This window comes from Macaca thibetana, chromosome 19 (assembly GCF_024542745.1).
Source record: "Macaca thibetana thibetana isolate TM-01 chromosome 19, ASM2454274v1, whole genome shotgun sequence".
Taxonomy (NCBI): Eukaryota; Metazoa; Chordata; class Mammalia; order Primates; family Cercopithecidae; genus Macaca; species Macaca thibetana.
The window spans coordinates 19,611,983-19,635,052 of record NC_065596.1 but is presented as its reverse complement, the minus strand read 5'-3'; the positions used below and the strand labels follow the sequence as shown (position 1 = coordinate 19,635,052).

The window sequence follows — 23,070 nt, the reverse complement described above, 5'->3', positions numbered from 1 at the left end:
ACTGTGTTTGCTAAACAGTGGGGGAACAACGGGGGGGTGTCCCCCAACCTCTCCTACCAGCCAGTGCTTCCCAAGGGTGGCTGGGAGAGCTCTGGGTGCCCCTCCCCTTCCCAAAGGGCGGCCACAGCCCAGTGTGTGGGGAGAAAAAATAAATAAGTGATCACAAACATCCCAGCCAGGACCTGCCCCTCCTCTGCCCAGCACCCTCCATGGCTCCCACCTTCCCCGGGGTAGGAGCCAGGGGTCAAAGCCCAAGTCCCCCCTCCCTACAGCCCGCTAGGCCCTGCATAACCTGCCTCATCCTCTCCCCACCTTCCCCTCTTCCTTCTCCTCACTCTGCTCCAGTAACACGGGCCTTTTCACTGTTCCCATAACACACCAGGACAGTGGGAGTCCCTCAAAGACACACGTGACTGTGCCTGCTTAGCCCCCGACACCCTGCCTCAGGGCCTTCATGCAGGTTGTTGCTTTTGCCTCCAGCACCCTTTCTCACATCCCTCACCTCCTTCCAGATCTTTCCTCAAATATCACTTCCTCCAAGAGGCCTTCCTGGATCCCCTCTCCCTTTAAAAAATATATACCTCAGGCCAGGTGCCATGGCTCACTCTGTAATCCTAGCATTTAGGGAGACCCAGGCAGGACGATTGGCTTGAGATCAGGAGTTTGAGACCAGCCTGGGTGACAGAACAAGATCCACGTCTCAAACGAAAAATAAATAAAATAAATTTACATATATTTATGTATATTTAAATATATATTTTTTTTCTTTTGAGACGGAGTCCCGCTCTGTCACCCAGGCTGGAGTGCAATGGTGCCATCTCGGCTCACTGCAAGCTCCACCTCCTGGATTCATGCCGTTCTCCTGCCTCAGCCTCCCGAGTAGCTGGGACTACAGGCTCCCGCCACCACACCCGGCTAATTTTTTGTATTTTTAGTAGAGACGGGGTTTCACTGTGCTAGGCAGGATGGTCTCGATCTCCTGACCTCGTGATCCACCCACCTTGGCCTCCCAAAGTGCTGGGATTATAGGCGTGAGCCACCGTACCCGGCCGCCCAAAAAATATTTTTAAATAAAAATTAAACAAATTAATGGGCCAGGCACGGTGGTTCATGCCTGTAATCCCAGCACTTTGGGAGGCCAAGGCCGGTGGATCACCTGAGGTCAGGAGTTTGAGACCAGCCTGACCAACATGGCGAACCCTATCTCCACTAAAAATACAAAAATCAGCTGTGTGTGGTGGCACACGCCTGTAATCCCAGCTACTCAGGAGGCTGAGGCAGGAGAATCACTTGAACCCGGGAAGTGGAGGTTGCAGTGAGCTGAGATCGCACCACTGCACTCCAGCCTGGGTGACAGAGCGAGACTCTGTCTCAAAAAATAAATAAGACCCAGAGCTTAGCTCAACCCATTCTCTTTTCCTCACCTCTGCTCCAGTGAAACTGATTTCCCTACTGCTGTGCCTTTCCCTAAGCTGTTCCCTCTGCCAAAATGCTTATCCCTGTGTGTTGTTCTGATCATCCTCAACAGGCCTGGCCCTGCCAGGAGCCCCCAGCCTCATGTGGGAAAAGACGACAAGGCTGCCTGTTGTTATAAGTCAAGGTGGAAAGGGCAAGAAACCTTGAGAAGGTGACCTGTGGAAGACCGGAGGAGGGAGGTATCCAGCTGGGATAGAGTCCAGGAAGCCTTCCTGGAGGAGGTGGCATTGAGGCTGGGCCTTCAGGATGTATGAGATGTGTCCGAGGGATGGATAGGGGGTGGGAAGGGTATTCCAGGTGGTCACACAGCCTCAGCAAAGGCCCGGAGGTGGGAATGTGCCCACTTCCATGGGAGTAGAGCAAAGTATCCAGGTCAGGCTGGAGGAGGAAGCTGGAAGGTGAAGAGTTTGGTCTGTGGGCAGCGGGGACTTGTGGGAAGTTCCAGAACAGGAGCAGGGAGACGGATTTGGCTGGTGGAAGTGGTCGGAGATCCCAGAGCCGCCCTCTGGACCACGTCCCAGGGAAGTCAGGGGCCACCCTGACCTCACCATACCACGCTATGGTTTCCTAACACCCCACCCAGTCCCAGGGGAGTTGACGGAGCAGCCAGAAATGCGGTCAGAGGACAGGAGGGAACCCCCGAGACCAGCCCATGGCCCTTGCCCTGCCTCTGTCTTCCCATCCTGACCAGCGCAGCTGGAGAGACCACAGCAACACCAGCTCCTGCAGGACCAGAAGGAGGGAAGACAGCTGCCCCATCTGACTCCTTCCCCTTCTGTTCTGCTCCCTGCAATTTCCACGAAATTCACCTGGACCAAGATGCGAACAGCTTCCATGCGACCGAAGGGGCGATGCTCTTGTTTATTTTTAGAGACAGGGTCTCGCTCTGTTGCCCAGACTGGAGCGGAGTGGTTACCGATCAAAGCTCACTGCAGCTTCAACATCCTGAGTTCGAGGGATCCTGCTGCCTCAGCCTCCTGAGTAGCTGGGGCACAGGCTCGCACCATGCCTATTTTTAAAATTTTTTGTAGAGACAAGGTCTCGCTATGTTGCCCAGGTTGGTGTCAAAACTCCTGGGCTCATACAATCCTCCCACCTCAGCCTCCCAAAGTGCTGGGATTACAGGTGTGAGCCATATGCCCGACTTTTTTTTTTTTTTTTTTTTTGAGACGGAGTCTCGCTCTGTCACCCAGGCTGGAGTGCAGTGGCCGGATCTCAGCTCACTGCAAGCTCCGCCTCCCGGGTTTACGCCATTCTCCTGCCTCAGCCTCCCGAGTAGCTGGGACTACAGGCGCCCGCCACCTCGCCCGGCTAGTTTTTTGTATTTTTTAGTAGAGACGGGGTTCCACCGTGTTAGCCAGGATGGTCTCGATCTCCTGACCTCATGATCCGCCCGTCTCGGCCTCCCAAAGTGCTGGGATTACACGCTTGAGCCACTGCGCCCAGCTGCCCGACTAGTTTTAAGTTGCAATGCTTACCCCACGTGGGCTGGGCAGTAATGATGGATCCCAGACAGGATGACAGGCAGGTCAGAGAAGCACCATTCTTCCAGATCTTGAACCCTGGCTCTACACGGCCCCTCCCTCTCCGTCTCTGCGGTGACACACCTCCGTGGCCCCCAGCCCCCTGGGATTGAGACCCACCCTGGCTGGAACACACATGGGCCTTTCAACAACAAAAACGACCTTTATTCTGGGGGCAAATCTCAAACAGCAAAGCAAGCGGGTGTGGCAGGCTGAGCAGCACAGCCCACGGGCATCTTCAGGGAACCCACCAGTCCAGGATGTAAAAACTGAGGGAGGAGGAGGACTCCCTTTTCCAAGTTCCAAATAGGGCAAAAGGTGTGTTTCCCTGGAAAGTATTTTTTAAAAAAATGAGATAAGGTCTTGCTTTGTCACCCAGGCAAGAGTGCAGGGGCCAGATCATGGCTGACTGTAGCCTCCAACTCCTGGGCTCAAGCAGTCCTCCCACCTTGGCCTCCCTAAGTGCTGTGATTACAGGCGTCAGCCACCACACCCAGTCAGGGCTCACTTTTCAAAGCCCCAAACAGCAGGCATTGGGCAAAATGTGTGTTTGTTTCTTGGGGAGGCTGTTATTATTATTTTTTAGATAGAGTCTTGCTCTGTCACCCAGGCTGGTGTACAGTGGCGCAATCTCTGCGCACTGCAACCTCCCGCCTCTCGGGTTCAAGCAATTCTCCTGCCTCAGCCTCACAAGTAGCTGGGACTTACAGGTGCACACCACCACGCCTGGCTTTTTTTTTTTTTTTTTTAAATAGAGATGGGGTTTCATCATGTTGGCCAGGATGGTCTCGAACTCCTGACCTCAGATGATCCACCCGCCTCGGCCTCCCAAAGTGCTGAGATTAGAGGCATCAGCCACTGTGCCCAGCCTCTTGGAGAGGTTTGGATTAGCTTCATGGAGCCAGGGAGCAGGACATAGGTGAAGAACCCAGCTCGTGGCTCAAGTTGGCCTGAATTGGGTTCGAGGTCCTGCTCCCCCTGGGCCTCTTTGTCCATGTGTGCAAGGAAAAAATGGGAGAGTCTAATACCAAAAACGTGGTCAGGGATCCTGAGTTGGGTCTGATTCTACAGAAGGGTCAAGGCCAAGACCTCGTGCTTACGTGTGGCCACCAGGGGGCAGCAGGGATCTGGGCATGTAGGTGGCCTTTCCTCCCAGCCTCCACTGGCCCATGTGGTCAGAAGTCCAGCTCGGGCATCAGGGTGTGCTTGACCGAGCAGCTGGGGGTTTCGGGTTCCTGCTCACAGATGTCCCCGGCGACACCCATCCCATCCCCATCACCATTCCCATCCCTGTGCTGGGCCTCCCAGGCTCTCTGCTGGGCCGGCCAGTCCAGGTGCGCCCAGCGGGGGTCAGGGCCCCCGATGACCTCATCCACCTGGTCCGCCAGGTCAGGCAGGGGCTCGGGTCGCTCCACAAGGATGGGTGCAAAGGGTCCCACCAGCCAGGGCAGCGGCACGGCCTGCACCACCAGCTCCAGCAGCTCATCCACGCAGGCGTGTGCACGGGCCACGCTACCCCGGCCCTCGGCCAGCACGGCTGCTGGCACATCCCCGAAGCAGCGGGCATCAGCGAAGGCAGTCTGCAGGGCGTCCACGCTGCGCCGCACCTCAGCCACCTTCTCCTGGGCGCTGGGGGGCAGGCCCCGCACACTGGACTCCAGGGCCTCTACCGTGCCCTGCAGCTCCTGCGTCAGGCTGCGGGACAGCACCAGCGTCTCCAGCTCTGCCTGCAGGGGGCAGGGACCTCAGTTCCCCCTATGGACGCCCAGGACTGCTGTCCTGCCTCAGTTTCTCTGATGGACCTACAGTGGGGCTGTCAACCTGTCTCATAGACCTCATAGTCCTGTCCCCCATAGACACAGAATGTGACCCAGCCCTGCCTTGGTCTCCTTTATAAACACACAATGGGGCTGGGCGCGGTGGCTCATACCTGTAATCCCAGCACTTTGGGTGGCCAAGTCGGGCAGATCACCTGAGGTCAGGAGTTCAAGACTAGCCTGGTCAACATGGCAAAATCCCGTGTCTACCAAAAATACAAAAATTAGCCAAGTGTGGTGATGGGCGCCTGTAGTCCCAGCTACTCAGGAGGCTAAGACAGGAGAATCGCTTGAACCCGGGAGGCGGAGGTTGCAGTGAGCTGAGATCGCGCCACTGCACTCCAGCCTCGGCGACAGAGTGAGACTCCATCTCAAATAAATAATAAATAAAAATCAAGTGGGCTGGGCACAGTGGCTCAAGCCTGTAATCCCAGCACTTCGGGAGGCTGAGACAGGCGGATCACGAGGTCAGGAGATCTAGACCATCCTGGCTAACACGGTGAAACCCCGTCTCTACTAAAAAATACAAAAAACTAGCCGGGCGAGGTGGCGGGCGCCTGTAGTCCCAGCTACTCGGGAGGCTGAGGCAGGAGAATGGCGTGAACCCAGGAGGCGGAGCTTGCAGTGAGCTGAGATCCGGCCACTGCACTCCAGCCTGGGCGACAGAGCCAGACTCCGTCTCAAAAAATAAATAAATAAATAAAGTGGAAGGTGGAGACATGGTTTCTAGGCTATAGGATCAGGGAGAGAATGTGGAGGGCGGGAAAGAGAAGGAGCGGGAAGCCAGGGACAACTGCCTGCCTGGGCCAGCACCCCTTCTTCCCTCACCTCCCTGCATCTCAAAAATAAATAAATAATAAAACAATAAAACTCCATCTCAAAATACATACATAAGTAAAATAAACACACAGTGGGACTTAAACCTGCCTCAGTTTCCCCCCATGGACACCTCGACTAGCTGACTCAGCACTTGGTTTGAGATAGCTTGAGCTGGGTCCCTGACAGCACTGGGCTGATCTGCAATCCGTCACTCCCCGTCTTTCTCCACGGCCTGGCGGCAGACACCACCTCACCTGGCACTCCTGCGGTCTCACCTGGCGCCCTGAAAGTCTCACCTGGCTCCGGCGGCGGGTCTTCGGATTGCACTGGCCCCATTCCCCCCATAGTTCGTGCACCTTCCCGGGGCAGGCCGGGGTGGTGGGGGTCACCCCACACTGCATGTGGTCTATCTGCAAGGACAGAGATGGTGGTCTTCAGAGCTGAGGGGTGGGGGTGGGGGTCCAGGACCAATGATTTGGCCTCAGTAAGCATTTAGGAGACAGAGGCAGGTTGTGCAGGGCCCTGGGGAAGACTTGGGCTTGGACCCCAAGGCAGGTGGGAGCCATAGAGGGCTGTGGGCAGAGAAGAGACGGACCTGACTCAGGGGCTCACAGGTGCCCTCTGGTGGCTGCTGTGGGGAGGGACGCGCTGAGGATGGGAGGATTCTGATGAGGAGGGCACCAGAAGAGGAAGGTTCTCTTCTGACCTACCCTAACTCGCTCTAAATTCCAGCTCCTCCTTCCCCTCTTCCACAAAACCCCTCCCCGACTCCCCAGAGTCATGACACCCCTGGGCTCCTCCAGGCCCGGGTCCCCCAGCGCTGAATACACACAGCTGGAGACAGCTGCACCCAGCTCCGCCTCCCGCTTCGGGCTAGCCCGGGATCCGGTATTCAGTTGGCGCTCAATCCATACTGATTGGCCTGCATCCTGGAGCAGGGGTGGGCCGCGGGCTCTCACCAGCTCCAGCGTCTCCTGCAGCTGGGCCAGGGTGTCCTGGGCACGGTGTTTGCTCTGCCTCAGTTTCCCCAGAGAGTGCTCGTAGGCCAGGTGGCGAATCCGCGCCGACAGGGAGCCGAGGCGCACAAAGTAGCCCTGCTGTCTCCTCTGATCCTCCACCGAACCCACTTCCGGGCCCTCGGCCTCAGCCGCCAGTGCCGCTGGAGGACAGGATTCGGGGACAGCGCGGGGTCAGCACGGTCACCCCCCCTCCACCTCAGCTCTCCCACCTCTGGGTACAGAAGCCACAGGTTCCCACATTCACAGTTCCCCTCGACTGACATCAACCCATTTGGTCTTCCCCAAGCTGTAAGATGTAGGCACTATGGTGGGTCCTGTTTTACACAGGAGGAAAACTGAGGCAAGGGAGAGGTGAGATCCTGCAAGATGCAAGAAGCATATCTGGATGGGAATCCAGGCACGTTGGCCCCAAACTGCTTAACCTTTTTTTTTTTTTTTTTTTTTTTTTTGAGATGGAGTCTTGCTCTGTGCCCCAGGCTGGAGTGCAGTGGCGTGATCTCGGCTCACTGCAAGCTCTGCCCTCCGCCCCGGGTTCACGCCATTCTCCTGCCTCAGCCTCCCGAGTAGCTGGGACTACAGGCGCCCGCCACCTCGCCCGGCTAATTTTCTTGTATTTTTAGTAGAGACGGGGTTTCACCGTGTTAGCCAGGATGGTCTCGATCTCCTGACCTCGTGATCCGCCCGCCTCAGCCTCCCAAAGGTTTTTTTTTTTTTTTTTTTTTTTTTTTGAGATGGAGTCTTGCTCTGTCCCCCAGACTGGAGTGCAGTGGCGCTATCCTAACTCACTGCAACCTCCGCCTCCCAGGATCAAGCGATTCTCCTGCCTCAGCCTCCTAAGGAGCTGGGACCACAGGCGTGCACCTCCACACTCGATTAAGTTTTGTATTTTTAGTAGAGGTTTCACCTCTATTTTTAGTAGAGGTGAAACCTCTACTAAAGTTTTGTTTTTTTAGTAGGGTTTCACCATGTTGGCCAGGCTGGTCTAGAACTCCTGAGCTCAACTGATCCGCCTGCCTCGAACTCCCAAAGTGCTGGGTTAAGCAGCCTTTAAAACATATAGGTTGGGTGCAGCGGCATGCACCTGTAATCCCAGTACTTTGGGAGGCCGAGATAGGAGGACTGCTTGAGCCTAGGGAGGATTACTTTGAGACCAGCTCAGGCAATATAGCAAGACCCCATCTCTAGAAAAGAAATACAGAAATTAGCCAGGGCCGGGCACAGTGTGGCGTGTGCCTGTAGTCCCAGCTGCTTGAGAAGCTGAGGCAGGAGGATCACATGAGCCCAGGAATTCAAGGCTGCAGTGAGCTATGATCACGCCACTGCCCTGTAGCCTAGGTAACAGAGCAAGACCCCATCTCAAAAAAGATTAAAATTTAAAAAAGAATGAAAAAATTAAAAAAAAATCCACACAAGACATGGTGAAAATAAAAAAGAATATATCGTAGTCCAGGCACAGTGGCTCACACCTATAATCTCAGCACTTTGGGAGGCCAAGGCAGGGGGATCACTTGAGCCCAGGAGTTGGAGACCAGCCTGGCCAACATAGCAAGACCCCATCTCTAAAAAAAAATTTTTTTTAATCAGCCAGATGTGGTGGTATGCACCTCTATTCCCAGCTGTCCAGGAAGATGAGGCAGGAGAATCACTTGAACCCCGGAGGCAGAAGCTGCAGTGAGCCGAGATCACACCACTGCACTTCAGCCTGGGCGACAGAGCGAGACTCCATTTCAAAAAAAAAAAAAAAAAAAGTGATTGGGTGTGGTGGACTCATGCCTGTAATCCCAGCACTTTGGGAGGTCAAGGCAAGCGGATCACCTGAGGTCAGGAGTTTGGTCAACATGCGAAACTGCATCTCTACTAAATACACAAAAATAGCCAGGTGTAGTGGTGGACGCCTGTTATACCAGTTAATCAGGAGGCCGAGGCCGGAGAATCGCTTGAGCCCAGGAGGCAGAGGTTGTAGTGAGCTGAGATCGCAATACTGCACTCCAGAGTGACAGAGTGAAATTTTGTCTCAAAAAAAAAAAAAAAAAAATTCAGGAGCGCCTGGCACACAAGAAGTACCTAATCAATGCCTCACTGCGGTTTTTTTTTTTTTTTTTTTTTTTTTTTTTTTTTGGAGATGGAGTCTTGGTCTGTCACCCAGGCTGAAGTACAATGGTGCCATCTCGACTCACTGCAAGCTCCGCTTCCTAGGTTCAAGTGATTCTCCTGCCTCAGCCTCCCAAGTAACTGGGATTACAGGCACCCACCAACACACCCAGCTAATTTTTTGTATTTTTAGTAGAGATATGGTTTCACTATGTTGGCCAGGCTGGTCTCGATCTCCTGACCTCGTGATCCGCCCGCCTTGGCCTCACAAAGTGCTGGGATTACAGGCGTGAGTCACCGTGCCTGGGAGTGTCTCTAGTTTTTCAAAACAAGCCAAGAATTGGGACATGTAATGCAAAATCTGGTTGTTAAATGCATGCAAAGAATGAAAATATTTAAAACACACTGCATGGGCATTTGGGGGTCCACCAGTTTGGGACCTCAAGTCTAAAAGGCCTATACGCCCTTAGGGTCTGGGTATTCTGACTCCTGGCAGGATGCAGGTTGGGAGACCATGGAAGTGACTGGGAGGGAGGACGGGCCTGGTTTCAAGTACTGTGTTTCCTGATCTGCTGTGTGACCTTGGGTGAGTCTCAGACCTCTCTGATCTGTATCACAGGGGGATGTGGACTGGGCAGGAGGACTCAGCGGTTAGGGATGAGGGTGTCGTCCTCACCGAGCTCTTCCTCCGTCATGGGCAGGAAGTGATCCACCAGCTCCTCTGATTTTTCCAGCACAACGTCCATGGCATGGCTCACAGAGCGCTTCAGCTCCACGCTCCAGCGCCGGCCACGCCGGGCCAGGTCCACCACACCCGTGACACTGCTGGCCACCGCGTCCTTGGCCGAGGTCACCACCTGGAAGGAAGGGCCCCCCCTACTCCAGGCACCGCGGGACTCCAGCTCCATTTCTGCCACCCTAGTTCCCTGGGGCTGGGACTCAAAGATCCCTGGACTTCCTCCTGGCTCCGTGCCTCAGTTTCCCCTATAAAAGGGATGATGAAACCCTTCCCTCAGAGGGTGTTGAGGCAGTTACCCGCCCTTACTAGCAATACATATATATACACACACACATATATACACACACATACCTCTATATGCATATATACACATACATATATACATGTATAAATATATGTACATGTATACTATATGTACATGTATACTATATATACATGTATGTGTGTGTGTATATGTGTGTGTGTGTGTGTGTATATATATACTGCAGTTATCTTAACCTGGCTGTTTTTTCTCGAGTTAACTAAAAGCCTGGCTGGCACCATCCCTGCCTCCCTCCCACCTCTACTCCGGCCTGCCCCCACTGGAGGTCCCCGTGTCTAGTTATCTGGGGTACCGTCTCCGAAGGTTGCTGCAGAAACGGAAGCTTCTCCTCCAGCTTGTCCAGGCCCCTGCAGGCGAAACTGTTCACGGAGGCCACTGAAGGGAGGGAGAGAGGCAAGGAGACTCGGGGGGATGCAGAGGGAGATAGGGACACAGTGAGAGCTGTAGAGGGAGGGAATGCTAGAGAGAGAAGCAGAGACAGAGAAGGACGGAGACCAGGAGAGACAGGGAGAGACCACACAGAATGATGGAGACGAGACCCACACCAGGAGAGGCACAGGCTTCCTGAGACCTTACAGCAAGAAGCCACCAAGACGCTGGAGCAGATACCTGAGGCTCCTGGAGACAGACGCCAGCAGAGGGAGATGTGGAGAAGGCTTAGACCACAGGGGGACCTGGCTGCCTCCCTAGGTGAGACCGGGGGCCCTGAGGGTGTGGGTATGCCACTGGGTTGGGCACTGCCTCCTCTGTTCTCCTGCCTGGGCTCTGCCACCCACCCTATTCTCCCAGCACCAAGGTGACTTTGCAGCTGTGCCCAGCTCAGATGGCCCAGCGGACAGACTCAAGGGCACAGAATCTGGCTGAGAGGCAGGTGAGGAGGTGCTAGGCTGGGACCCTCAGGTGACCTTCTTCATGGGTCAGACTATAGGCCAAGGGTCCTACAGTCCCCCCCCACCCCCTCACCCCGTCATCGGCTCAGGGGTCCACAGAGATGTGAGAACTGCAGAGCGGAGGCTGCAGGGCTCAGGACAGGCAGAGGCAGGCACAGAGGGGAAGGGGCCTGGAGAGACAAATGGACCCAAGGCACGTCAGGCCAACAAACGAGGGGGAACAGGGAGACAGATGGAATACGGACAGAGAGGAGGGGCCCCACCAGTAAACAGGTAAGGGGAGAGGGCCGGAGATCAGATTTATTTATTTTTGAGACACAGTCTAGCTATGTCACCCAGGCTGGAGTGCAGTGGCACAATTTCGGCTTGCCACTGGACCCTGGGACCCGTCTCCCAGGTTCAAGCGATTCTCCTGCCTCAGCCTCCGTTGGAGCTGGGATTACAGGCGCCCACCACCATGCCTGGCTAATTTTTGTATTTTTAGTAGAGATGGGGTTTCACCATGTTGGCCAGCCTGGTCTCGAACTCCTGACCTCAAGTGATCCGCCTGCCTCAGACTCCTAAAGTACTGGGATTACAGGCATGAGCCACCATGCCTGGCGGGGGATCAGATTTTATATATATACACACACATACATACATACATACACACACACACACACACACACACACACATATATATATATATATATATATTTTTTTTTTTTGAGATGGAGTCTCACTCTCTTGCCCAGGCTGGAGTGCAATGGTGCAGTCTTGGCTCACTGCAACCTCTGCCTCCCAGGTTCAAACAATTCTCCTGCCTCAGCTTCCTGAGTACCTGGGATTACAGGTGCCTGCCACCACACTCGGCTAAGTTTTATATTTTTAGTAGAGACGGGGTTTCACTATGTTGGCCAAGCTGGTCTCGAACTCCTGACCTCAAGTGATCCGCCTGCCTCAGACTCCTAAAGTACTGGGATTACAGGCATGAGCCACCATGCCTGGCAGGGGATCAGATTATATATATACACACACACACACACACACACACACATATATATATATATATTTTTTTTTTTTGAGATGGAGTCTCACTCTGTTGCCCAGGCTGGAGTGCAATGGTGCAGTCTTGGCTCACTGCAACCTCTGCCTCCCAGGTTCAAACAATTCTTCTGCCTCAGCCTCCCGAGGACCTGGGATTACAGGTGCCTGCCACCACACCTGGCTAAGTTTTGTATTTTTAGTAGAGATGGGGTTTCACTATGTTGGCCAGGCTGGTCTTGAACTCCTGACCTCATGATCCGCCTACCTCAGCCTCACAAAGTGCTGGGATTACAGGCATGAGCCACCACACCCAGCCAGATTTAAAAAAAAAATTTTTTTTTTTGAGATACAGGATCTCACTATGTTGCCTTGGCTGGTCTTGAATTCCTGGCCTCAAGTGAGGCCTCCTGCCTCGGCCTCCCAAAGCACTGGGATCATAGGCATGAACCGCCATGCCCAGCTGGTGATCACATTAAAGAGGGACTTAAGTGCAGAGATTGAGGAGAGGTGGCATGGCAGTGGGACAGGTGGCTAGGCTGAAGATGACTCCCAGGAATGTCATGCAGATAGACCAAGGAGGATGGGACGGGGACAAGCCACAGTTCTGGGAAAACGAGCTGGGGCACTCACGCTGGGGCTGCAGGTGCTCGAGCAGCGGCTGGGCGTGGTCCAGGGCACGGGTGGTCAGGCCGCACACGCAGTTCTCAGCCAGGCGGCAGGCAGAGCCCAGCAGCGGGTGCCTGTCCTTGGCTGCGCTGTAAGCATCGCAGACCGCGGTGCACGTGGCCCTGACCAGGGGCAGAGCCACCACACGCTGCACCACATTCTGTGGGAAAGGCTGGCATCAGGGGAGCCCTGGGGGAAGTGGGGCCCCAGCCATACCTCAACCTACTTCCCCTCTCTAGGCCAGGACAAGGGATGGGAGAGTGGAAGGATAGAGTACTGAACACCCCACCATGTAGAGGCAGTGAAGATACATGTGGATGTGAGAATGTCATGGTTCCTTAACTCACAGGCTCCTCTTCCCATGGTGTACACAGAACATTACAATTTTGTTTTCTTTTGTTGAGATGGGGTTTCACTCTTGTCACCCAGGCTGGAGCACAGTGGCACCATCTCAGCTCACTGCAACCTCCTCCTCCTGGATTCAAATGATTCTCCTGCCTCAGCCTCCCAAGTAGCTGGGATTACAGGCGCCCGCCACCACACCTGGCAATTGTTATTGTTATTATTGTTATTTAAGACAGAGTTTTGCTCTTATTGCCCAGGCTGGAGTGCAATGGTGTGATCTCAGCTCAGTGCAACCTTCGCCTCCTGGGTTCAAGTGATTCTCCTGCCTCAGCCTCCCGAAGAGCTGGGATTACAGGGATGCACCACCATATCTGGCTTTTTTTTTTTTTTTTTTTTTTGTATTTTTAGTAGAGATGGGGTTTCTCCACGTTGGTCAGGCTGGTCTCAAACTCCCAACCTCAGGTGATCCACCCACCTCGGCCTCCCAAAGTGCTGGGATTACAGGTGTGAGCCACCGTGCCCAGCCAATTTTTTTTTTTTTTTTTTTAAGTAGAAACAGGGTTTCACTATGTTGGCCAGGCTGGTCTCGAACTCCTGACCTCAGGTGATCCACCCAACTCAGCCTCCCAAAGTGCTGGGATTACAGGCTTGAGCCACGGCGCCTGGTCACAATTTGTTTGTTTTCAATAGAGACAAGGTCCTGCTCTGTTGCCCAGGCTGGAGGGCAATGATTCAAGCATGGCTCCCTGCAGCCTCAGCCTCCCAGGCTCAAGCAATCCTCCCACCTCAGTCTCCAAGTACCTGTGATTACAGGTGCACACCACTGTGCCCAGCTAATTTTATTTTTTATTTTTTTTTTGAGACGGAGTCTTACTCTGTCGCCCAGGCTGGAGTGCAGTGGCCGGATCTCAGCTCACTGCAAGCTCCGCCTCCTGGGTTTACGCCATTCTCCTGCCTCAGCCTCCCGAGTAGCTGGGACTACAGGCGCCCACCACCTCGCCCGGCTAGTTTTTTGTATTTTTTAGTAGAGACGGGGTTTCACTGTGTTAGCCAGGATGGTCTCGATCTCCTGACCTCGTGATCCGCCCGTCTCGGCCTCCCAAAGTGCTGGGATTACAGGCTTGAGCCACCGCGCCCGGCCAATTTTATTTTATTTTATAGAGATGGGGTCTTGCTGTGTTACCCATGCTGGTCTTGAACTCCTGGCTCAAGTGATCCTCCCGCTTCAGTCTCCTAATATGCTGGGATTATAGGCGTGAACCACTGCACCTGGCCAAATACTATATTTTTTTATCTGCATTTGGTTGGAAAAGGTCTGCATACTTCTGTCTCCTGGGTTCAAGAGATTCTCCTGCCTCAGCCTCCCAATTAGCTGGGATTACAGGCAGCCACCACCCCACCTTTTTTTTTTTTTTTTTTTTTTTTTTTTTTTTTTGAGATGGAGTCTCGTTCTTGTTACCCAGGCTGGAGTGCAGTAGTGTGATCTCGGCTCACTGCAACCCCCATCTCCAGGGTTCAAGCGATTCTCCTGCCTCAGGCCTCTGAGTAGCTGGGAATACAGTAGGTGGCACCTGCCACCATGCCCGGCTAATTCTCGTACTTTTAGTACAGACAGGGTTTCACCATGTTGGCCAGGCTGGTCTCAAACTCCTGACCTCAGGTGATCTGCCCGTTTGGCCTCTCAAAGCGCTGGGATTACAGGCGTGAGCCACCGTGCCCAGCCTGACCTGTGCATTTCAAACCCGTGTTGTTAAAGGGTCGACTGTGATCTGTCTGCTCGAGGGAGGAGATGTTAGAGTTTGGGGGTTCAGATCACCGCCCCTGGAGCACAGTGGCCTCTGTTCACTTCTGGTTCAACTGCCTCCAAGCTGTGTAAACTTGGGCAAGGAACTGAACCATTCGGTGCCTTGGTTTCCCCATCTACGAAATGCATTACTAGGGTTGTGATGGGGTATTCAAGGAGCCAATATACATGGAACTCTTGCAACCGATACAGTGATTGCTGCTCTTACTATTGTTGTTATTGAGGGCGCCATGATGGTGGACGTGGAGACAAAAGGATACAGGTGGAGACCCAGGGATCAGAGGAGAGGGAAAGGGTTGGGTAGGGGCCACAAAAGCCAGCTGGGTGTCTTTGAGACACTCCCCTCCCAGGGCCTCATTAAGCCCCCACTAGGAAATAGACCGTCTCCTCCATGGACCAAAATATTTTATGAGTCAGGTTTTCCCAGCAAGGAGAGGAGTGGGGCGGGATACCTGGCCTGAAACGCTCCTAGAAGGGACTGTCCCACACAATTCCTTGTGTCCCCGCTCCATGGGAGGCGCAGCCCTCACCTGCTGGGTCTGGGAATCTGAGCCGCTGGGTCTGGGGATGTGAGCCGCCTCCTCTTCGGACATCGTGCTGCAAATAGGGTCACCCTGCAGGGCAGGATTGAGTAAGGGGGAGCACCTGCCCAGGCGTCAGATCCTGTCAAATAAACCTCTTGGGGCCTCAGTTTCTTCATCTGAATAATGGGGCATTCTGCGGGGTTCAGACAATGCATGTCCAGAGCTCTGTACACAGAAGGTGTCTAATAATGAGCCTCTGGCAAGGTGGGGTTGCTGGAGTGACTTGAAGCATGGTCTCTGAGGTGAGAGAGACCTGGGTTCAAATGCTACCATTAATTGCGGTGTTATTTTTATTTATTTATTTATTATTTTTTAAAGACAGAATCTCTCTCTTGCCCAGGCTGGAGAGCAGTGGCGCCATCTCAGCTCACTGCAATCTCCGCCTCAGCCTCCCAGTTAGCTGGGATTACCCACGTGCCACCATGCTCGGTTAATTTTTTAATTTTTAGTAGAAACGGGGTTTCACCGTGTTGCCCAGGCACGTCTCAAACTCCTGGGCTCAAGTGATCCGTCCGCCTCAGCCTCCCAAAGTGCTGGGATTACAGGCATGAGACACTGCACCTGGCCTGCTGTGTGATTTTTGGCAAGCGCCTTCACCTCTCTGGGCTGTTTCCTGTTTTGTTAGATGGGGGAGGTCCCTGCTACCCCTGCAGCCCCTGCCTGGGCCCAGAACTGCCCAAGCACCCCGGACGGCTGGAGGTGATAGCTACTGAGTCCTAGTCCACTCACAGCTCATTTGACAGGCAGGGCAACTGAGGCACGCAACAGGTCCACACTGGTCCCAAGGTCACGCAGCCAGCTAGAGTTAGAGGGGGGAGTTCGACTTGCCGCCTGCGATCCCTCCGGTTGCACCCCGCGTCCTCTGAGGACTGGTCCTCGCCCAACTGGGTCCTGAGCTGGGGCCAACTGGGCCAAGGGTCCCAGCCACCTGCTCTGGCCCGTCGTACCCGTCCCACGCCGCCAGACATTCGCCCAACCACTCTATCTGGAGCTCCTCTCCTGAGCCCGGGGGACGCCCCTGGACGCCGCCCTCAGGGCACTCACCTGTGCGCGAGCGGCTTCAGACCCCAGGTGTCTCCGCTGACCCCACGCTGAAGTCTCCACCCCCTGCTCACCGGCCCCGCCCATCTTATATCTGCTTGCGGAGTGGGGGCCTCCGGAACTGACCAATGGGGAGAGGCCGTGCGGGGGCGTGCCCAGGGGGTGTGGCTCCAGGCTTCCCTCGCCCTCTCCTTGGGCTAGCCCCATGCTCTGCGGTTGCCATAGCAATCTGGGAACGCTGGATGCAAAAGACTGATCTATTACACTTTATTATACCAAGTTTGTCCACCTGTCACCCTCACTGCTGTTGCCATGGAGATGGTCCATGCGATCACAGCCCCCATGGCCCTGCTGAGTGACCTTGGCCAAGTCGCTGATGACTTTTCTTATCATTAATTATTATTATTTATCGATTTTTGAGACTGGGTCTTGCTCGGTTGCCCAGGGCTAGAGTGCAGTGGTGTGATCACAGCTCACTGCAGCCTTGCCTTCCCAGGCTCAGGTCATCCTCCCGCCTCAGCCTCCTGAGTAGCTGGGACCACAGGCACACACCACCACGCCCAGCTAACTTTTTTTTTTACTTTTTGTAGAGATGAGAGCTCCCTGTGTTGAGCAGGTTGGTCTTGAAGCCCTAAGGCCCAAGTGATCCTTCCACCTCAGCCTCCCGAATTGCTGGGATTACAGGTGTGAGCCATTGCACCCAGCTTCTTTTTATTTCTTAATCTGCTCCTTAACTAACCAGAAGCCAGGCCTGCCCTTTCCCTAGGATCCCCATTTTACAGCTGAGCAAGCTGAGGCTCAGATATGGTAAATCACTTGCCCTGCGTACCATAGCAGGTGAATATCCTATTCCTTTTTATTTATTTATTTATTTTTTGAGACAGCATCTGACTCTGTCACCCAGGCTGGAGTGCAGTGGTGCAATCTCGGCTCACTGCAACCTCCACCCCCTGGGTTCAAGTGATTCTCCTGCCTCAGCCTCCCGAGTAGCTGGGATTACAGGCGCCTGCCACCATACCTAGCTAATTTTTGTATTTTTAGTAGACACGGGGTTTCGCCATATGGGTCAGGCTGGTCTTGAACTCCTGACTTCATGATTCACCCGTCTTGGCCTCCCAAAGTGCTAGGATTACAGGCATGAGTCACCACGCCCGGCCAGGGATCCTATTCAAACCTAGCCCTGCTGGACCCCAGAACCCTGCCTGTTCATTGCCGTGCCTGGAATGACCACAGATGTAGGCATGGTCTATTTATTTATGTACTTATTTAGAGACACAGTTTCACTCTGTCGCCCAGACTGGAGTGCAGTGGCACGATCTTGGCTCACTGTAACCTCCACCTCCCAGGTTCGAGCGATTCTCGTGCCTGACCCTCCCGAGTAGCTGGTATGACAGGCACATGCCATTATGCCTGGCTAATTTTTGTATTTTGTATTTTAGTAGAGACGGGGTTTTGCCATGTTGGCCAGGCTGGTATCGAACTCCTGACCTTGGGTGATCTGCCTGCCTCAGCCTCTCAAAGTGCTGTAATCCCAAAGGGATTACATGTGTGAGCCACGGCACCAGGGTGTACGTCCATTTTTTAGGGAGCTGTGAAAACTGGACATATCCCCAATCCCCAGGGTCTCCCAAATCTGACTATAGCCCCCACATGGTCAATGCCATATAAGCAGGTGGGCCTGGGACCCCGCCCATCCCTTCGGCCCCATCCCGCCCCTGCAACCTTGCACGGGGCAGGTGCCCCCTTAGATGATCTCAGGCCGGCATGACAAATTGTTTGGAGACCTGGGCAATCTGGTTTAACTTAAACCTTCTCCTAGGACACAAGCCCTGGCAGAAATCCACTGGTAAAATGACACCCGGGCAACGGTCAAGGTTTTATTTCCAGTTAGGTCCCAGGATGGGGGAAGGGAGAGGAAAAGTCACAGGTCTTTGATCCCAACTGTCACCCCCTAGGGAGACCGCCTCCCACACCCCAGGGCCTGGGCCATGCCTCTTTTCCTCCTGCACCCTGGAGTCCTAGGAAGTTGATTTGAGAAGATGCTAGGAACACAACAAAAGCCAATTCATCCTATCCAGTTTTCAAGAGTTATTTATTAAACCCCTTGGGTCTGACCCCAAGCTAAGTGGGACTCAGCAGCAGACCCTGCACTCAGAGAGCCCCCTGACTTGGGGAAGACAGAGTCAGAGAAAGGCAGGCCCAGTGTGGCCAGGGCTCAGCCGGAGGGAAGGACAAGGGGGCTGGGAGAACCCAGAGATCAAGAGATCTGGGAAACGGGGAACGGCATTCCAGAGAGAGGGCACATCTTGGGCACGGGTCAGGAAAGTCCATCGTGTGTTTTAGAAGCATGCGTGGGTGAGGCCGGGCGCGGTGGCTCAAGCCTGTAATCCCAGCACTTTGGGACGCCGAGACGGGCGGATCATGAGGTCAGGAGATCGAGACCATCCTGGCTAACACAGTGAAACCCCGTCTCTACTAAAAATACAAAAACTTAGCCGGGCGAGGTGGCGGGCGCCTGTAGTCCCAGCTACTCGGGAGGCTGAGGCAGGAGAATGGCGTAAACCCGGGAGGCGGAGCTGGCAGTGAGCTGAGATCCGGCCACTGCACTCCAGCCTGGGTGACAGAGCGAGACTCCGTCTCAAAAAAAAAAAAAAAAAAAAAAAAAAAAAAAAAGAAGCATGCGTGGGTGAAACGGGGTCCCAGCCATAATGGACAGCCCTGAGTCTCACCTGTAAAAGGCAGGATTATTTGTTTTTTATTTTTATTTTTTATTTTTGAGACGGAATCTCGCTCTGTTGCCCAGGCTAGAGTGCAGTGGTGCAATCTCTGCTCGCTGCAAGCTCCGCCTCCCCGGTTCACGCCATTCTCCTGCCTCAGCCTCCCGAGTAGCTGAGACTACAGGTGCCCGCCACCACATCTGGCTAATTTTTTTTGTATTTTTAGTAGAGATGGGGTTTCACCGTGTTAGCCAGGATGGTCTCAATCTCTTGACCTCGTGATCCGCCCGCCTTGGCCTCCCGAAGTGCTGGGATTACAGGCGTGAGCCACCGCGCCTGGCCAAAGGCAGGATTATTTGCTAAGTGGGTTGCAGTGTTCTACCAGACCCCCCACCCTCAACCCCAGCCCCAGGTCTCACTGGGACTCGGCCACTGCCAGGAGCGTCTGGCCCTTCATGGCTTCAGGCCCAGCACAGCGCGTGTCATTCTGGGAAAACATCTTGTCTTTTTGGGCCTGAAGCCAACGATAGAGGTCGCTCAGGTTCTGGTCACAGATCCAGGGGTTGCTGGAGATGTCAAAGCCATCCCGCATGTCCCGGTTTGGCTGCCCTAGGGATGTCCAGAGCCCCTCGGGCACACTGGCCAGCGAGTTATTGGAGAGGTCCAGCATGTCCAGCTGCCGCAGGCCCTGGAAGGCACCGGCTGCCACCCTGGCCAGCTTGTTGCCGTTCAGGAAAAGGTAGCGCAGGTCTGGCTGCGGCACGAGGAGATCCTTTCCCAGTTCTTGCAATTTGTTGCCTTCTAGATGTAGCCGTTCTAACTGCAGCGGACCCTGCAGAAGGTGAGGGGGCAAGGTCTCCAACTGGTTCTCCGCAAGGTCAAGGGTGCGCAGGAGGGTGAAGTTGGCCAGCAGCCCAGGGGGCAGTTTCCGGAGGCAGTTCCCAGACAGGTCCAGATGCCTCAGGGCTTTCAGACCGTGCAGCCACGAGGCCTCCAGGACCTCCAGCTGGTTTTCTTTCAACACCAGGGTGTCCAGGGTGGCTGAGGCCTGGAAGAGGCCTGGGGGCAGCCCGGTCAGGGAGTTTCGAGTTAGATCCAGCACCCTCAGCTGCGGCACTGGCCGCAGGAACTCGGGTGAGAGGCTTTCCAGCCTGTTGCTGGAGAGGTGCAATTCTTGGAGCTTAGAAGCGCCCTGGAGGAGGGTGGCTGGCAGGAGGGTCAGATTGAAGAACTCCACGGCCAGGTGCACAGTGTCGGCTGGCAGGTAGCTGGGGATTTTGGCAGGTGGTTGGCAGGAGATGGAGCTGCCATGGTCTGAGCGGAACACCTGGCAGTCTTTGGGGCTCAGGGTGACCCCACAGGCTGAGGCCGCCAATAGCAGCAGCAGGAACAGGGTTCTAGAAAGATGGGGTTGAAAGCCCCCTGGGCTGCAGGCAGTAACGGAAGATGCTTACTAACCCACAGTGAAAATACACTCAGCTAGGTGAAAATACACCCCCAAATTTGCCCACTTCTTCCCATCTCTGCGGCTACCAGCCTGGACTATGCTGCCTCATCTCTTACCTGGACTAGGGCAGTTGCTTCCTTCTCCTCTCCCAGCTTCTACCCTCACCCCCCACAGCTGCCAGAAGTGGCGCCTGTTGCAGGGAGAATTACAATTCTAGGAAAGTTGAGTTTCTGGGTGTAACTCCCACATAATATGAATACACTTCCCCATCACCAGCCTAGCCCCCATGAGCTGCTAATTATTCACAGTCCAACTTGCTAGTTTCTTCTGATCTGGCTTGTTTTCTGGGTCAGTCCTTGTCTCCCTGGCTCTGTGTTTTGATGTGAACTCCTATTCATCCTGCAAAGCCCCAGCTCCAATGCCCTCTTTTCCATGAAGACTTCTCTGCTCTGGGATCCTGGTCTTTCTGTCCAGCCTTGACCAGTTGGGTGCTTGGAGGAAGACAGACGTTCAGGTTCACGTTTTTGAGACAGGGTCTTGCTCGGTTGCCCAGGCTGGAGGGCATTGGTATGATCATAGCTCACTGCAGCCTCTGAACATGAAAAGTGTATCCTGCTTTGGCCCGGTCTGAGGGTGGGCATTTGGCCTTGGGAAGGGGTGGTTTACATTTAGCACCCTTGGAAGCCTGGGGCTTCCCCTCCGTCTCCAGGGCTTCCCTGGCCCAGCAGCCATCAGACATGATCTGGACAGCCTTGGTCACTGTGGCCCCAGACCTCTAACAAAAAGCCTCCCCTGGCTCCATCCTGCCCATGCCCACCTGGGCCCACCTCTGCAGGGGGGTGTGTGTGTGTGTGTGTGTGTCTGTGTGTGTGTGTGTGTCTGTGTGTGTCAGTCTTTCTGTCATAGTTAAGGTTGATCTGTCCCAGGCTCCAGGTCTGTATCTGCTCCCTGTGACTTCAGTGGGTCAGCTGGAATGTGGGTCAGACCTGCCTAGGACAGGTAGTGTGGGGACTTACCTTTCGGGTCGCTGTCGGCTCCAAGAGGCCATGGTAGCTCTTCTCTTTTGCTTCTGGGTTGTCCTGGCCTGGGGAGGTGGCCTTATACCTGCCTGGACTGGGGGCCGGGGAACCAACCCCGGGAAAGTCCCCACCCCCATCAGTTCCTGACAGGGGCTGAGGCTAAGCCAGGCGGGAAAAGGGGAGGGGTCAGGATTACAAAATTGCTTCCTGGAAATTGTTTCCTGTTCAACCTCTTTTTGACCCTGCTTCTAAAACCCAGGTTTTTCTTTCCTTGTTTCCTGATTTTTGGGGGACATCCAAGAGTCTCTCTAGTTGCATCCTCACTTCCCCCAACCCAGAGTTCAAGGATCAAGGTTTGCAAGGCACCATTCCTGGAGATAGCGACAGCTCTTAGCAAGAGGAGTTATTTACCATAAACTTGAGCAACCAGAAAGCTCACTGAAAAGAACAAAAAAACTCTTGTCTTGACTTCGTGGTATGTTGATATTGCTTTTTTTAAATGAAGTCATTTAAAAAATACAATTCAATAGTGAGTAAAGCCAAAAGTCTCTATGGTTCTTGGACAGTGGCTTGGGAGGAACCAAACCTGGTTCTGAATTCCAGCTCTGTCATAAACAGCTTTGCTCTGTAACCTTTGGCAAGTGACTTAACTGTTCTTGGCCTCAGTTTCCCCATCTATGAAGCTGAACTCAGATCTCTGAGGGCTCTTTCTGCCCCTTTTTCTCTTCATCTGAATCTGACATCCATGCTATTGTTTCCATTCCTCCTCATTTCCTATTAAATGCATTTGGAGGCTACAAATTTCCCTTTGAGAACAGCTTTGGCTGCATCTCATGGACTTGGCTACAGAGTGCTTGCATTCTTGTTGAGTTCTAAATATTTAGGTATGATGTGTCAGCTTTATCTGCACCTATGACTTTTTCTTTTCTTTTTTTTGAGACCGAGTCTTGCACTGTCGCCCAGGCTGGAGTGCAGTGGCACGATCTCGGCTCACTGCAACCTCCACCTCCTGGGTTCAAGCAATTCTCCTGCCTCAGCCTCCCGAGTAGCTGGGAATATAGGCACATGCTACCATGCCCAGCTAATTTTTAAAATTTTTTTTGTAGGAGGAGGCTGGTCTTGAACTGCTGGGCTCAAGGAATCCTCTCAGTCTCTCTGAGCCGTGAGCCACTGCACTCAATCTGTCTTGTACCTTGCCCTGTCCCCAGAGCCCAGCCGTTCGTAGGTCTTAATCAACATGGGCTGAGAGAAAGGAAGGCTTGTGAAATGTGGTGACACAGTAACAAAATGATCCCTTAAAATGCCGTCTCAAAAAAAAAAAAAAAAAAAAAAAAAATGAAATCAGATCACATCCCTGCTTAAAACTCTCTGGTGACTTCCTGTCCCACTTAAAACAAAATTCATAAGGCTGGCCGGTCATGGTGGCTCACGCCTGTAATCCCAGCACTTTGGGAGGCCGAGGCAGGCAGATCACCTGAGGTCAGGAGTTCAAGACCAGCCTGACCAATATGATGAAACCCCGTCTCTACTAAAATTACAAAAATTAGCCAGGCATGGTGGTGGGTGCCTGTAGTCCCAGCTACTCGAGAGGCTGAGAAAGGAGAATCACTTGAACCTGGGATGTGGGGGCTGCAGTGAGCCGAGATCACACCACTGCACTCCAGCCTGGGCGACAGAGCGAGACTCCGTCTCAAAAAAAAAAAAAGAAAGAAACTGGCTGCTATG

General features: G+C 53.9%; 4 protein-coding genes across 6 annotated transcripts in view; all 4 read right to left on the bottom strand.

Moving 5' to 3' along the window:
* UBXN6 (UBX domain protein 6) overlaps window positions 1–23,070 on the bottom strand; it is a 181,850-nt gene that overhangs the window by 82,567 nt on the left and 76,213 nt on the right. The gene's annotated exons all lie outside the window — the stretch shown is intronic.
* Window positions 1–23,070, bottom strand: part of SH3GL1 (SH3 domain containing GRB2 like 1, endophilin A2) — a 201,483-nt gene that overhangs the window by 170,880 nt on the left and 7,533 nt on the right. The gene's annotated exons all lie outside the window — the stretch shown is intronic.
* PLIN5 (perilipin 5) lies at window positions 2,660–16,240 on the bottom strand. 2 transcript variants are annotated; one of them, XM_050770509.1, is made up of 9 exons: window positions 16,166–16,221; window positions 15,851–15,920; window positions 15,068–15,151; window positions 12,353–12,548; window positions 10,099–10,181; window positions 9,422–9,602; window positions 6,595–6,794; window positions 5,932–6,045; window positions 2,660–4,726 (listed from the first exon to the last, which is right to left on the bottom strand). In XM_050770509.1, exons 3-9 carry the CDS (start codon window positions 15,128–15,130, stop codon window positions 4,175–4,177), a joined length of 1,389 nt encoding a protein of 462 aa, XP_050626466.1. In that variant the 5' UTR covers window positions 15,131–15,151; window positions 15,851–15,920; window positions 16,166–16,221; the 3' UTR covers window positions 2,660–4,174. The 2 variants fall into 2 exon arrangements, with proteins under 2 accessions (XP_050626466.1, XP_050626465.1); XM_050770508.1 differs by lacking the exon at window positions 15,851–15,920 and having other exon boundaries at window positions 16,166–16,240.
* LRG1 (leucine rich alpha-2-glycoprotein 1) lies at window positions 18,835–21,455 on the bottom strand. Of its 2 annotated transcripts, none has more exons than XM_050770639.1 (2): window positions 21,343–21,455; window positions 18,835–20,306 (listed from the first exon to the last, which is right to left on the bottom strand). In XM_050770639.1, exons 1-2 carry the CDS (start codon window positions 21,372–21,374, stop codon window positions 19,295–19,297), a joined length of 1,044 nt encoding a protein of 347 aa, XP_050626596.1. In that variant the 5' UTR covers window positions 21,375–21,455; the 3' UTR covers window positions 18,835–19,294. The 2 variants fall into 2 exon arrangements, with proteins under 2 accessions (XP_050626596.1, XP_050626597.1); XM_050770640.1 differs by having other exon boundaries at window positions 18,835–20,276; window positions 21,343–21,440.